The following is a 17,500-nucleotide window of genomic DNA, read 5'->3' as shown; positions in this document are numbered from 1 at the left end:
GTTCTTATAAGTTCTTTGATGATACCACGTGGAAATCATGATTCAGTTCATCGAATGTAAATACGTACGAACTGGTAATTTACTGAATAGTTCTTAGTGAATGCGTGTGTATTGAGTGTTCATACAAGTTCGTTAATGTTGTTGTAGATGTGTGATCTTGAGAAAAGATGTACCTTCGTTTTATTTTAAAACTAGCGGGGGTACCCGGCGTTATGGTAGGTAAGTAGGAAGGATCAAACCCGGAGTCATGAGTAAAAGTAGGAAAATAAAGTGTGAAAAAAAACAAAAAAAAAAAAACATCTGCAACGTTAACAGTTCGGCCACCAAGAAAAGTCCATTCCAGTTGTTTAGGAAAAAAAAAAAAAAAAAAGACTACGGTAGGTCGGCGCGAACGTGAAAATATAATGTGAATTGTCCAGCACGCTAACCACTACGCCACAGAGCACTGCAGCTTAGTTTAGTGACTTTAAATAACTTCACATGAAAGAACTACGAAGCCAAACCGGTGTTCTCTTCTCAACTGTTCCTTGTGAACGATCCCCAAATGGTGTTAAGTGGTGGCAGGGGGAGGAGGAATTTATTAGAGAGAAAATATTTTTCCACTTCCATTGATCTTAACCGATTTTGGCCGTGACTTCTCAGCAGAAAAAGTATAGAAATCTAAGATTATCGAGGAATTTGAGAAATAATAAGCCTATAACACACCTCAGATATTGTTCTGCCGTTTGTGCATATTATATTTGCATGAAATATCTTGATTTTTAATCCTATTAATGTCAAAATCAGACGGGGAAAAAATGAGTTCATTTTATTTATATAGAGACAAAGGTATTGCCTTCCAAGACAAAAGGAAAGTGTGCCTGACTTCATCGGCAGTTTGAGTGAAAAAGAGCGAGATAGAGAGCGGAAGTGGGAAGAAGAGACGCCAACTGTCTGACAAATCAGAAATTATGAGAAGAACAAATAACCGTTGCGTTATTGATAACTGTGTGCGTGCGACATACCTATATGCATATCAGTCTAAAAAGCATATGCCTGACATTGCACATGTTGCCACATTGAGATTATACAAAGAAAATATCAAGTTTACCGTTTCAAATAATGTTTTGAAAGACGAGATTTCTTGAAAAGATATTTATGCATAATACACACCCACCTACTACACGAATTTGCTCGCAATTTTCTTTCAACAAATTTCTTATCGACAGACAAGGAAATATAGTAAAAATTAAAGTAATCCTCACAAGAAAAAAAAAAAGTTTGTCAACTCCTGGTTCCTTCATTCCGCAATAATTTCAGCAAAATTTTTACTCTTTCGCCTCATGCTATCAATTGAAAATAGAAATTCTATCTATGTACAACTAGCAGGGGGGGGGGGCACCAGCCTTGCCTAATCATAAAATATGCTTAAATATATTTTAATTTATGTAGATTTCGTATTTATTAATACAAAGCCAATTTTCTATTGAATATTATATTGTACCTAATTTATAGTAGTGATTTCAAAAGATTCAAAAAAATAACTTGGGTGCTATCAGATAGAATCGAAACCAAAACATTTAGCGGTCCAGCTACGTTCCTACCGTTTAAGGATTATAGATAAAACAGTCTTTGACAGATAGATAAGAAAGATTAAAAATTAAACCATTTCAAGCTATGAATGAATTTGTGCATGCACAAAACAAATATGCCAGAAAGTTGAAATTAACATTTTGCATTTCAGCTTGCAACCATATTTCTGTAGGTGTTACTTATCCATTCAAAAACGTATTTTACTTGTCATAAACTATACTTGCTATAAGATTACTATTTCCTGTTAATTTCAGTCATGTGACCAGTAATTTAAGAGTTTATCAATTAAATATTTTCACACATACATGTGTTTTAGTTATGTAGATTACATGTCAATACCCTGGAAATTTTTTGTTTATAAAAAAAGGTGGTATCACCTTAATTTATAAATATATGTATATCAGCACCATTCACCCTAAGCTGGTTGAACCGGCTTCCTTTGAAGGAGGAAGTGTCAAGGAAATAACTTCACATACGGTTCCCAGTTGCACGCATGTCATATATATATATAATGTGAAATGATCACCCAGTTTCTGACTACATAGCATAGAATGAATATTTAAAAAAAAAATGCTATCATTTAAAAAATAGAAAAAAATTTAGGGTATATTTCTTAAAAATTCTTTAGGTATTTCTAATGGGTTGACATGTAAATCACACAAAATAAAAATAGAATCTGAACTTTATTTTTCCCTCAAAAGCATATAAGTAAAAGATCAAATTTTACCATAGTTTCTAGCATTGCTAATAAACAACTAAAATTTGTCTAGGAGGGAGGGGGGAAATTTTGTTTTTAAGAAAAAAAGACAAACACGAATCACAGACCTTGAATTGTTGTTTTCATGAGGATTTTCCACTTGAATTTTTTTCTCTTGGCAACAACAACTTATGCTGGAAGAAAAGAAAAATTTTAATAAATTTAAAGGTGAGATTAAAAGAAATAAAAATATGAAAAATATAGGAAATAAAACAAGGAATCCTACATTAATGGAGATTTGGTGGAAAGAATAAAAACTGAATCTTCATTACGATCAGTCATTTTTTTGTTTGGTTGTTAGTGAATTATAAGATCTAAAAATATTCAATCAAATTGCAAATTTGACAGAGGCACCTTTGATATTAGACATTTGGATTTAAAATCTTAGGACATATAGTGCAAAACTTTTTTATTCAGGGAATTGTACCTATCCAGGGATGCATATTATTCTAGCATATTTATAAACACACACACACACATATATATATATATATATATATATATATATATATATATACACACTATAGTATGTGTAGAGGGGAGGATCTGTATTACAACTACTCCTAAAACAATTTATAGGTTATAATCTATTCATATAAAGTTTAGCATGTGCATATGTTTGTATACACATTGTATTCATCCTGAGATTGGTACTCTTCTATCATAAAAATAGATGCATACATTATTTGCATATTTACCCAGCATTGCTTTTCTAGCAAAAAGGTTGAAGACAATATGTATTATTAGTATTATTTGAACTACAATTATCATTGTTGCTATTTTCATAACATTTCAGATTATTAAATACCTCTATTTAACTTTGGAAACTGTCTTGTACTGAAGAATCTGTATAAAGTTTCAAACTGAACCCCTTTATTTAATCCGCAGGGTAGATTACTCTAAGTCATGACTAGATAGAAACGTTACCCTTTGTTGATTATCACCCATAGTATGGATCAAACCATCGACCTATAGAAGACTGTCACTTACAATTAATCTCCTATATTAATAAAATGAACTCAATTTTTTCCCTTTATTCGGTTACCATGGAATTCAAACACAAGTGCTATGTATAATTTCCGTATGATCAGGATTCCTGCCAATAACTGATACAGGTTTCTGGAAATTAACAGTACCCTTCATTCAATTTCAGAATTTGGTAAATTAATTCCGACCTATCTGATTCTCACAAAACAGTCATATGTAGAGAAAGCGGGCATAGCTTTTACTCACTCAGAAAATTATACTATCACTCCTATAAAACACTGGTACTCCTCCATTAGATACACTTTTTGGCTCTGAATAAGTAAATGAAACAATGATAGACAGTGCTATTATCTAGCACCAAATACAACTTCCTTCAGTAAACAAGGACCATTTCCTCCAGATTAGGAACTTATTTCTGCATTGTTTTGATTGGCTGACTACAATACTATATTTCCTCCATTCAGTAAAAAGCCTTCCATTAAAAAACAAAAAAACAATTATTTTTTTTTACAAGAAAGAAAAACATCCTTACAAAATACTTTATTTCCTCATATTTAAGCTATATTTAATCATCAAAAATATAAAAACATGCAATCATTCTTGATCTTTATAACCATGATTAAATTCACTGAACAAAGGAATTTCATCAATAATAGCCAAACATGTTTGTATTAACAATATAATAAAACGTTGATAGATCTTTCAAGTATTGTATAAGATGCTTCTTTTTGTACAAAAACATTTATCTTAATAGTAAAAGAATTTTTTTTTTTTAATTTCAATTTTCTAATATTTCATTATCAAAATGCATACTGATTGTTACATATTCTTAACTCGTGATGGCCAATATTTTACCTAGATCCTGATACAAATTCTGATTTTTTTTAAAAACATCTGAATATTTAGCTACTTTTTTTATTTTTGGATAATCATAAAAAGCACAATATGTGCATATATTTTCTCAAAACAAAAATACACTTGTGAGGGTTGATTTATAAATTTTAATTTTACTAGTAGTTTAAAAATCAATGACTATTTATCATATAATCATTAATACAAGCAATGGAAAATAATCGTTTTTGGTTGGTTGGGTGTTTTGTTTTACGGCATTATCAACCCTTTTCAGGTTATTTAATGCCGAATCTGGTGATTTTGGAGAACGATTTTTTAATATAGTATATTTGTTTTTTAAGTCGTATTCTATTTAACCCATAGTTGGGACCCTAACAGGTGCTACCACTCCAGGTCAGAGTGGACCTGGGAGCAATGGCAATTAAAGGGTGGCTCCACACTCCCTAAGGCCTGCAAGCTGGGGCCTTCACCATCGGATATAGTTTAAGGTCATATCCAGGATCAATCGTTTTTGGTATTTAATAATATGCACAAACTTTTTCACTTCCGATATCCAAAAAAGTTCCAATTTTTCTGATTCTTGATTCCAATTAATCATCCCAACATCATTCTTTGCATAAAGTTCCCCCACAAGTTAACATTTCCAGCTTTGTGTGTTTGGACTCTTCATAACAAAACTAACCACAACATCAACTTTTAATGCACTGCTAGATTTCATGATTCTGAGAATTCTATTTTGTAATCCTGACTGTTTCTTATAGTTTTTGATTAACCAGTTTCAAACATATTCAACACCTGCCATTTATGTGGGGAAAATTCAAATTATCCAACAATGGTACAATGCATTGAAATAAACATAATTGACTCAATCTTTAAGGATTTCTACTTCAATAATCGAAGACTGGAAATATTTGTATTATCAGAGCAGATACTATTTTGCTCCTAGAAAAACTAAGTGTGTTATTGCTGTGTTCAAGTAAGTTTGGTTTTGTTTTACAGCATATACATCCTTTTAGAGTTAATATATGTCAAATCCAGTTATTTTGGAGATAGTTTTGATTCTTCAAGTTCTTTATATCTTCAAATATTTATTTGTAGAGTTTGGTTTGTTTTTGTTGTTTACAGTGTATCAGCCCTTTTCGGGTTATTTAATGCCGAATCCAGTTATTTTGGAAATAATATTCATGTTGCATCCAGGTATTTTGTAGAAGGTTTTTATTCTTCAAGCTTTTTGTAGCTTAAATTTTACTAGTTTATAGTGTTTGGTTTGGTTGTTTTATAGTGGATTTTATCGTTTTTGTTCCCTGCCCTGCAGAACATGAATGAGTTTTGCTATGGGAGAAAGAAAGGGGTTACAGTATTAATATTTGGTACATTTTAAGTTAGGAAACCAGTCAGGAAGTGGGGAAGATAGGAAGAGAAAGGGGGGAATGGTAAGAAAGAAAAGGGAGAAAAGGTAGGTCATTGTTTTTGTAGAACATAATTAAGTTTTGCAAAAGAAAGAAGAAAAACAAAAAGCATCAATGTTAGGTGCATTTGATCTCAGGAAGTCAATATCTTCAGACTGCCTGATCTGGTAGCACCAGTGTTTAAGTAAGTAAACTCGCGTTCTTTCAGGGATACTAAAACTCATTTTCGTTGCGAACAATTTATAAATAATTTCCTTTAGATAATAATTTACATAAAAACATGTCACTTAACTTCTTTCCAGTTACAATATCAATATACTAGCAAAGATACCCTCACTTTGCATGGGACTTTGCTGTACACTCCGGTACCCACTTCGCTGGCACCCTTGCAGTAAGTGGATGAACCAAATATGACCTTAACCCTTGACCTTGAAAAATGGTGTGCACCATCTCTAGGTCGAAGACCATCATCATGTCAGGTTTGATCATGATTGGCCCAGTGATGTGGCCTGTAGGAGAGTGCAGACACACGAGTATACCTTTGACCTTTACCTTGGAAAATAGTGTGCACCATCCTTAGGTGGGGGACCATCATCATGCCAGTTTTGGTCATGATTGGTACAGTGGTGTGGGCTGTAGGAGAGTTGTACACACAAACACACACTTGAACGCTACTACTTTATATATATAGATTTTCACTGACCTTCTTCCCAGCCGATTACAATATGGTAGCCTTTAAGTCCAATATAAACAAGTTTCTGTTGAGTCATCCCCTTAAATAATCTAAATTCTACTCAATCTACACCAATAACAATTACTACACTACCACCTTACAATCATTAATCCTTATCCTCGAGTAGCCTTCGAACCTTGATAAATGGTAACTCCCTTGTAAAAAAAAAAAAAAAATAAAAAAAATGTTTATAAAATATTGTAGGTTACGATGTAAATTATAATGTATATTCAGATTCATTTATATTAATACAAGAGGATAGTTAAACATTAGATCGGTTTTTTATGTGGGGAAAATGCAGGCCCCACAAAGGGACACTTTGGATTGAGACAAAAATAATTGACCGAGAACAGAAAAGATTAAATGTAGTATCATAACAGATACTACATTTTCAATTATCTATCTATATATCTATAAAAGTGAAAGTGTGTGCCTGTGTGTGTACACTTCCCTACGCAATAACTCAATTTTCAGTTTACAGACTCGAAATTTGATGTACAGGGTACTGAGATTTGGGGAAAATCTTTGTAATCCGTTTTCGGACAGAAATTTGGCTGTTAAGGGGTCAAAGTTCAACGATTTCACCTTTGAGAACTATCAAACTTCTGCACCAATTTTGGGTCTAAACACTTGAAATTTTAGATATAGGTTCCTTGGACATGGATCCAACTTAATAACTTAATTTGAGCCCAAAACAATAAATGTTAAGGGGTCAAAGTTAAAAAAAAATGACCGTTTTTTTTTTTTTTTTTTGCTCAACATACACCTCCAAACACCCGGGCAACGCCGGGCTGAAATGCTAGTATATATAGAAAAGTAAAAATGTGTGTTAGTGTGTGTACATTTCCCTACACAATAACTGTTAATTTTCGGTCTACAGACTCAAGATTTGACATAAGGGGTATTGAGATTTGGGAAAATCTTTTTGGTTGGTTTTCGGTCAGAAATTTGGCTGTTAAAAGGTCCAAGTTCAACGATTTGACCTTTGAAAACTCTTCCGCCAACTTGAAATTTAGATATAGGTTCTTTGGACATGGATCAAACTTTATAATTTTATTTGAGTCCAAAACAATAAATACTAAAGGGTCAAAATTGGGGCCAAAGTTAAAAAAAAAAAAAAATTGACCTCTGCAGTCTCTACCAAATAACTCAGCCAATTTTTGGTCTAAATATTTTAAATTTTACGTAAAGTGCATCTAGACATAGGGCAAGCTTTTTAATCAGTTTTTGGACAAAAATTTGGCTGCCAAGGGGTCAAAATTCAAAAGATTTTACATTTGCGGTTTTTAGCAAACTATTAAGCCAATTTTGGGTCTAAATATTGGAAATTATACATAAAGGGTATTCAAACATGCAGCAAGCTTTTTAATCAGTTTTTGAGCGAATGTTTTGCTGCCAAGAGGTCATAGTTGACCTGCAGATTTTACTAAACTCCTCCGCCAATTTTGGATCTAAACACTTGAAATTTTAGATGTAGGTTACTTGGACATGCATCAAATATGTTTAACTTGATTTGAGCCCAAAACAAATGTTAAGGGGTCAAAATTGGGGTCAAAGTTAAAAAATTGATCTTTGCGGTCCTTACCAACTTTTCTCTATGGTAGTTAAGGAAGCCTATTATATAGAAGGGCATTACCGTACATATGCACACTTTTTAATATATACATATGCACAAAAGTTATGAACAGTACATAGGGCCCGAGTAAAGGCAGGCTGAACTGCTAGTATATCTATAAAAGTGAAAGTGTGTATCTATATATTTCCCTACCAAATTACTCTGTCAGTTTTCAGTCTACAGACTCAAGATTTGACATAAGCGATATTGAAATTTGGGAAAATCTTTTTAATCGGTTTTGGGCAGAAATTTGGGTGTCAAGGGGTCAAAGTTCAACGATTTGACCTTTGAAAACTCTACCAAACTCTTCTGCCAATTTTGGGTCTAAATACTTGAAATTTTAGATGTAGGTTACCTGGACATAAGTCTAACTTTTTAATATATATATGCACATAAAGATATGAACAGTACATAGGGCCCCAGCAAAGCCGCGCTGAACTGCTAGTATATATGTTGATTAAAAATCCAGGATTGTGTGTGTGTGTGTGTGAATATATATATATATATATATATATATATATATATTTATATATTATCATTATTATTACTTTACAAAATAAATCTAAAAATAATCACATTTTTGAACTGTATTATCAGCACTCAATAGCCAGCGTTTGCTTTGGAAATAACTATTTCGCATATAGCAAGTGTTCAATAAAATACATTAACACTTGAACAGCTCCAAATGGCTCTAAATACCAATTTGCTAATAAAATGGCAATCAGACTTAAAATGAATTTGAAGAAAAAACAATGAAAGCAGTTCAGGAGAGAGATTCGAACAGGTCTACTTACACAACTTACTACAATTTGAATTGGACATTTTTTTTTTCTTGCATTTTCCCCCCAAACAGGGCACAGTGCCACTTTGATGTGGGGGAGGGGGCTACTATCTGGGACATAATTTGCAGGTGTACTATGTAGAGAGTTGAGCAGCATGTCAGTTCAGTCAGGGAAGCAGGAACCTGGAAGGGAATTCCAAAGTCTTGCAGGAAGAAACTGAGAGTAGAAGGTTTTCTTACATCTAATGATTTCTACTGTGTAAAGGTGGAATTTTGCTGCTTATCGGGGTATTTACGTCAAGGGAGTACAAGGGCTTGTAGTTCGGAGTTCCTACCATTAAAATACTTGTAAAACAGGAAGAGGGATGCAACATTTCGTTGATGGAACAGCAGTTGTTCATAAGTTAGAATGTCCCCAAAACATGTTCTGGGAAACCACTGCTACCTCAACTGTTTCGCTAACCCAAGAATTCTCATCCATTTATTCGATGTGGCAATACTGAATACTGAAACCTGTCCTGCATACTTCGATCTATATTGTCCAGATTGCATCTCCCTCCGAGACCACAGATCTATGACTGTCTTTAAGAATCACATCACATGCCCATCATATCAACCTTAACTCACCGACCAGATTTCACTTCCATACATAATCACACTATGTACACATGCCTGATAAACTCTTTTCCTTGGTCAACAACGCTAACACTGCTGGTTAATAAAGCTCTATGCATGTATTTAATAATGTAATATGAAGATTACCTTCAGCAGTGGAAATACTACAATATGAACTGTATGAATTTTACTTTACAAACGTTTATTCATCACACATTAATTTCCCTCAATTCGTATGTTAATTACTAGTGGCCTGGAGGTAGAATGCTAGCCTACAAAAGTCAAGCCTTGAAACACTAGTGTCTGTGTGTATAAAATAATTAATATATTACAATACATTATTATATTATACATACATACATACACTATCAGAGAGACCTGACGTTGTCCGGGATTGAACAAGAATCAACAAATGTTCTACACTCTCATTGTGATCGAAATCAGTGAAATTGCAGTTTTTAATTAAATCGATTAACTGCTCTAGTTAGAGACACACACCCCTCAGTCCACTGGGAAGAAGATTCACATGCTTCCCTGCAGTGACAGTTCATAATACACTGTCCTCTACATTGCACTGTAGAGAATCTATTTACAATAAAATTATCTGTAAATAATGGCTTCATTTAAAGTTTAAAATGCAAAAGTCAAGTATCATGACTCAATTGTGCTCTAAACAGAAACGTACATATCAAACGCGCCTCTGTCTTATAAAGGAACCTACTGTTGATTTTATAGGCTGGGCTTTTCTGCTTGTGATAAAACTTCTTAAATGCACTTGTGATGTTTGGTTGTATAAAAATGTTATTTTGGTCAAAATCAGACTTCCTTCATAAATTGGATTTTTTAGATTTTCCATACTTACAGGATGCATTCTGATACAAAGCCTACATAAAAACACTCCCAGGCACATTAAATCAAGTACCTTCATGCGAAATTAAAAAAAAAAAAAAAAAAAAAAAAAATGGTTAAGCCATTTCAGAATCTATAGGGAATGAACTCACAATGTTCCTTTTATATAATAGTAGAGATACACACACTAGCTGGGAGATCCGACGTTGCTTGGGATGCATTGAGGCCCAACAAATGGTACACCTCACCCATGAATTTATTGTCATTGAAATTGGTAAAATCGACCATTTTTCAATCAAATCGATTGATTGCCTACTCTAGTCAAGGACCCATCGTGGTGTACCAGGAAGAAGCTTCACATGCCTCCCCACACTGAATTAATCCACAATACATTGTAGTCTACACTGCACTGTAGAGAACCTACTGTTGATTTTATAAAATTATTTTTGAATTAAAGTTTAAAATGCAAAAGTATTATGGTTCAATTGTGCTCCAAACAGAAACATTCATTTCAAATGCGCCGTTGTCTTATCAAAGGACTTACTGTTGATTTTATAGGCTTGTATGGTGATAAAAACTTCTTGAATACATTTGTGATGTTAGGTTGTATAAGGTATTAACTTGGGTCAAAATCGGATTTTTTCAATTATCGATCTTCAATACTTACTGGAGTCATTCCGATACAAAACCTACATAAGAACACTCCGACACAAAGTACATCTGTTTGAAATTGGGGGGGGGGGATCGACCCAGCCGTTTCCGAGTTCATAGAGAACGAACACACACAAAGTAGAGATTAAACTTTTATTTACCTTTATATAAAAACAAAGAAAAAAAGGAAGCTAAATAATCTATTGCACATATTGTTTTGCAATATATGATTTTAAGTAAACAATTTGTCAGAGATAACATGAATAAAATAGGAATATTATGGATTACCTCCACCCCAATTTCAAATTGATGCTGTATAGGTGTGTATATAAAATCACACGCTGGAAAAAATTATTATTATTATAATTTGTGCATGCAACAGGCATGTACGCAGTGTAACTTTTTTAAAAGGTTATGTACGTGAACAGTCAAGATATTGAAAAGCTCAAATCAATAAATTACTGATCGATAAAAGTGAAGCTTTAAAAAAATCTATAAGTCCAATGTGATAAAGTTTTGTTATTATTATTATTTGGAGTTGCTGACATGTTAACACTAATGTGGGATGAACAGGGGGTGTGGTGGCGATATAACCATGCGCGTAGCTGTTATTCTCTTTTGCTCTGGGTTAAGAGGGGAATAAATAACACGTGTTTTCCGGTTTAAAAAGAGGAAACGTTGAAGCAGAAAAAATATGTAGCTGAAGAAGATACACAGGCATATATATATATATATATGTGACCATCAATCGGTTGAACACTGTTTTTGCTAAAGCTTATTAAAATCTATGAAAATGTGTTATTTCTGAACAACTTTTGGTTTTATAAGAAAGTTTATTATGTTGAAAGCAAACTAATACTTTTGTTAGAATTTTTAATAGTATTTAAGTTTAAAATTTTTCAAAAATTACCCAGTCTTCGCAGAATATAAATAAAGCATACATATTTCTTTTTGAAGGCTTTTGAATCAAATAAACTAACTTTTTTTATGTCTAAATAAAATTTACTATGATTAGCCAGAAAAATATGCAAAAATATTTTAATATAATTATATTTTAATAAATTCAAATAATTCCATTATTTATCATGAACGCGTACATTTTACCTATTACCGCCATCTTAGATTTTAGGTATGGGAACCCAGTTGCGTCTAAATATTTATTTAAGCATTTACATGATTTAATGTAACTAGACAGGCAAATACATTTTTTTTTAAATAATTGAATTAAATTATAATTACAAATGCCATTTATGGTAAAATATGTTATTTTTAGCTTTATAATTTTTTCCCCTTCATAATTGATCAATCAAGCTTTAAATGTTTCCTAACACTTGTTAAAAGTAAAGAACTTTTTTTTTTTTACATCAAACTTTAATTTTATGATAAAAATCATTTTTCATTATTTTCTAATTAATAATAACCAATGAGCAACACTCTTTTTCCATAAACTAGACCGTATTTTCCCCAATTCTTTATTGCATAAATCAAGTGGACAAAAACTTTCATTAGAATTTGGTGGCCCTTAAAGAGCAATTTTTGGTAACCCTCGGGGGGAGGGGGCAACTCGTTGGGGTGCCACAACCATCAGCTACGGAAATCCATGTCGTCATAGTTTATTTTCAAAAGGGGGAAATAAACCGTAACGGGCTACCGTATCTTGAAAAAAATTAATGTAAAACGACACTTGCAGATATAATCAGATATAATTAATACTTATAATTTTCACACGCTGTCTTTTTTACTTTTTTTTTTTCTATAGATTCTTTAAAGCATTCTATATGTACTGGTACATGGAAAGTTTACACATTCTTAAATTAAATTTTTAATTTATTTTTTAAAGATTTAAAAGTATGTATATTTTAGCGTTTTCGTAAAAAATATATTTTTTTTATCCTCATCTGAAAGATAATTATTGATAACATATTCAATGAATTTTCCCACTTCAAAACGCAAAAGATAAAAAAAAATTAAATACATTCGAATTTCAATCTTCGATATCGAAGGCACCCTGTGAATTTGTGTTTTTGCTAGTTTGTTTTTTCCACACTCATTCACCTTCCTACCAGAAAATGAGTGTGTGCCTAATGGATCACTTGGACTTTAAGGGGTCGAACAAGGAACAAATGAGGAAGTGGGGGGACTTGAAGTCCCCATATATATATATATATATATATACACACACACAACGAATATGGAAAAATGTTACAACCATATAAAGTGCATTCTTTACTTATTGGTGAAAATTTTATATTGATTAGATAATTACCAGATTTTTTGGTAGATTTTTTAAATACAGACTGTTACAAAAATCAAAAACACTCCATAAATTTGGCGGTCACTACATACATATAATACACACACACACACACACACATATATATATATATATATATATATATATATATATCTCAACTCCGCTGCAAATGAGGTACTAGTAATTATAACCACATTCTTTCAAAAAGTGCTAAAATGAAATTATATATATATATATATATATATATATATATATATATATATATATATATATAGAGAGAGAGAGAGAGAGAGAGAGAGAGAGCGATGGAGAGAGAATAGTAATAAATTATAAGGTAATATAATATATTGTGTACATACATTTTCAATATTTACTTCAACAGTACAGCTTAATCCTTGTATGAATAATATATCTATGGCAACTAAACTACACAAAAACATTTATGTTTCATTTCCACAGGAAATCAGCAGATTAAATGCAATTTAGACTGATGAATTCCTGTGGGAATGAAACACGAACGTTTTTGTACAATTTATTTGCCATAGATTTTTTGTTCATGCTAATACTACTATATACATACATACACACACTAGCAGTATTTATTCGGTGTTGCCCGGGTAAAGATAAAACTTATTTTGATTTAACATGAAGTACAAGGGAACACAATAAAAAATATAGATAAATTTCACCAAGCAATATTCGAGAAAAAACTGGGTATATAAGTAGTTTATCATTTCAATGTAAAGAAATTTTATTGATATAAAAATGTTGCTCATAAGGAGACAATTTAAGACTGGAAATTATAATTTACAAGAATTTATTGTTCGACAAAATACTAAAAAAGAAATATTAAGATTTTCTTAATCCGTGGAGCTTTTTTATTTGGTATAAAAATATTAATATTTCTTTATGTTTACAGAAACTTTTGGCTTGTAAACTTAATTTTTACTCTTGATATTGGCAGCAAGTCATTATTCAAGCACGTCTGATTGAAAACAGTTATTTTTTTCCGATTTTTCTGGATATCTTTTCCATTCGCCAAGCGGTCTTTTTTATTTCAGCATTTAAATTACTAGAAGCCATATTTATTAAAAAAAAAAAAAAAAAAACTATAGCCCCTTTTTAACAGGATCTCATTTAACACCGCGAAAAATATACTAACAGTATTTAATAACAAGAAACTAAATAAATAAACTATAAAATAAGAAAATCTAAATTAAAAATTAATCACCCCTAACCTTCTTGCACCAACCTTTATAACCAATAAAAAAATATAAAGAGAAATTATAAATACACCAAAACCCAAATAAAAAGAAAACGATAACAACAACCTCTCCTGATGATAATTGGATGCACCGATAGAAAGCGCTTGAGAAAAATATGGCTGAACAACAACGTTTGGGCGCCATACTATACAACACGCCAGCTGAAATAAAAAAGACCGCTTGGTGAATAGAAAAGATATCCAGAAAATCGGAAAAGAAATGTCGTGTTCAATCAGACGTGCTTTAATATATATAAGAAATAAATAAAGAAAAGGAAAAGCTAAAATCATTTCTCATTTGCATCAGGTTTAAATATTTTCATCGTGTGTGTGTGTGTGTGTGTGTGTGTGTGTGTGTGTAACTATATTTTTGAGGTTAGATAAGTAAATAAAGATCCGTAAAAAAATAATTTTTAAATTAATTAAAAATAAAAAAAACCCTGCAAAAACAATATTTTCTGTATTATCAAGTCCTAACCTCCAATCATTCCGATTCAAAGATTAATATATAAAAATAAAATACAGAGTAGTTTCCTCCTGCGATCGTTACTCCTTGAATAATGTAAACAATCATTAATCACAACATTTGTTAGAGAATGGGTAGATAGAGAGCGAGAGATAGACAGAGGAGAATAGAGAGCGAGGATAATGAGAGAAGGGGTGGGGGAGAGAAATAATAAGCAAAACACAACTGCTGATGGCACTGGTACTCTAAGAGTTTTTGGTAGAGAGTTGGGAGGAGTAGCTCCAGTAAACATTGGTGCTGAGAGAGAGAGAGGGAGGAGATAAGGGAGGAGATAAAGGAGGAGGCGTGCAAGTTATCAACAGACTATTGTCTCTTTTAACCCACAAACCAAGTATTTTCTCTTTTTAAACCAGACTAGCCTTAACATTCATGCCGATCCACTCCAGAGCCCAAGGGTGGGGTTACCTCACCTTGAAATTATTTATTACCTAAGCAACTTCAGCCTAAAAGGCACGTATAGACGTTTGTGTGTGTGTGCGGTTTGAAAACAGGCACAAGAAGCATCACAAGTCTTTCTTTTTTTTTAAATGGAAACTCAGAAGAAATGAAGGCAACACCGGACGAATAGAAAAAGAGGGAAGGGGAGGGGTGGGGGTCACACAGTAGAAGAAAAAGACGAACGGAAGGAGAGGAAGAAGATCGTACCCTCTCCACTTCCTAACCCCAATCATCTCCATCATCTGGGCCCCAGAGCAGCTGCATCTGGTTGGATGACATCATGAACAGACAAGGAAAAAAAGACAAACCTGACATTGAATAAATAAATAAATAAATAAATAAACGTAAATTATTTTAAAACAAATAAAAATAAATAAAAAAGGAATAACAAGACCCCCCCCTACTCAACCCTGATGTCAAAACAGGAGAGGGGGATTACACACAAAGAAATTTGCTTTTCATTTACAAAGATTGTAAATTGAAAATTAACAAATATTTGACTAAAAAGCATCCCAACCTAAATACACACAAATAAAGTAAATGTGTTAAATCTAACACTATATTTGCAGCTTTCTGAAAAATCTGTTTTGCTGCATCATCATCATAATAATAATAATAATTATAATAAAAATAAAAATAGCAATAATAAGAATAATAATAACAATAAGTTTAACGTTAGTACTACATGCTAGCATGCATTGGACAGCTTCAAGAACTGACTTCCAAAGTTATCTATCTCTGGCCAGGTCTTTATTGCTTAGATTCATTTTTTTCTTCCCATGTTTTCCTTGGGTTTTCTCCAAAATTCTTGATTAGATAAAGCAATAATAATCTTCACGTTTTTCTATTAATATTAGTCTACGAATGCAATTTTTTTTCTTAATATTTTGTCAATTTTACGATAGACCGGATATTATCTTTTTATATCGCATGTATGTAGCATGAAAATGGATGGAGATGCTTTGTGGTGCTCATGGAGTTCGAATGTCGAGGTTTTAGAACACTGCCATTCCTTTTCTCTTAAAAATAAGCATTATATATATATATATATATATATATATATATATATATATATATATATATATACACACACACACTAAAAAAACGCAGTAAAAAAAAAAAAATGATGTTAATAGCTAAGATTTGGAGCTCCAGAATTAACATCGCTAGAGTTCCTATTTACTTTGCCTCCTCACGAGGGCAGAGTTAGACACCAGGGTCGTTTTTTATTGTCGGGAAAAGGAACAAAATACTTTGATCTTGGTCCGAAAGCCAAAAAATCGCTAGAGTTTCTAACACGTTGTCTCAACCATAGTCCTCTTCTCCACTTTCTTTTAATTTCCTTACCAACGAAATCGGGTATTTTGCATAAAAATAAACATATTTAGACAAATACACAATTAATTCCTCCAGGAAAAGCTTAACAGAGACGGCTAGTATAACAATCTTATTTATTCTGCCTCTTTTGGGTATCTTTCATAAAGTAATTAAGGATTCCATTTCAGATGTTCATACTTTTTTTTTATATACACATAATCTTAGAAAATGTATTCTAGGAACATAGAAATCAAATACTTTAATACCCCTTAAAAAAAAAAAAAAAAACAATGTTCGTAAATTCAATTTTATTAATTCAGTTTATTCCTAAAATGTTATACACGATTGTTATTTTTGATTTGATTAATTTATTTGTTTAAAATGTCTAATTGTTTGGAATCTTATCAAAACATTCTCAGTACAAGGAGAGATATTAAAATACTTTTATCTACCATAAAAACTTAAGGATTAGAGATTTGTTAAAGCTCTGAGGTTTATCATATTCAGTTTAATGCTCATTTTTACATGCTTGTATGTATTGGAACACTTTTAGAAATCGACTTCCAAACCAATAGATCTCTAACCAGGTCTTTATCCTCTTTTCTCTCAAATCTATTCTCAAAGTCTCCTGTTTTGTACATATCTGATACTGTACTGATTTAATTTTTCTCTAAGGTCATCACATCTAGGCCTGTCTTTTTTACATATTCATCATAGCATCCTCATATTATTTATCTCTACACAACATTCTAAATCCTTACTAGTCAAATTTCACTTCTATCATCACATTGCACACGAATGCATAATAGACTCTTCTCTTGGTTGACATTGCTAATGCTCTGCTGGTTAGTAACGGCAGAAGTTCCTCGGAATATCCACT

At 32.1% G+C, this 17,500-nt stretch overlaps 1 protein-coding gene across 2 annotated transcripts in view; it reads right to left on the bottom strand.

Moving 5' to 3' along the window:
• Positions 1–17,500, bottom strand: part of LOC145247404 (uncharacterized) — a 195,053-nt gene that overhangs the window by 68,277 nt on the left and 109,276 nt on the right. The window contains exon 2 of one of the 2 annotated variants that reach the window (XM_080109108.1): positions 2,398–2,463. The exons of the other annotated variant lie outside the window; for it this stretch is intronic. Within the exon in view, the coding sequence (XP_079965234.1) occupies positions 2,398–2,463 (66 nt within the window). The remainder of the gene's footprint in view (positions 1–2,397; positions 2,464–17,500) is intronic. 2 annotated transcript variants of the gene reach the window in all.

The sequence above is a fragment of the Euprymna scolopes genome, chromosome 25, assembly GCF_053919585.1.
Source record: "Euprymna scolopes isolate OS-2025 chromosome 25, ASM5391958v1, whole genome shotgun sequence".
Taxonomy (NCBI): Eukaryota; Metazoa; Mollusca; class Cephalopoda; order Sepiida; family Sepiolidae; genus Euprymna; species Euprymna scolopes.
The sequence above is the reverse complement of the archived record's forward strand: the minus strand, read 5'-3'. Positions and strand labels throughout refer to the sequence as shown.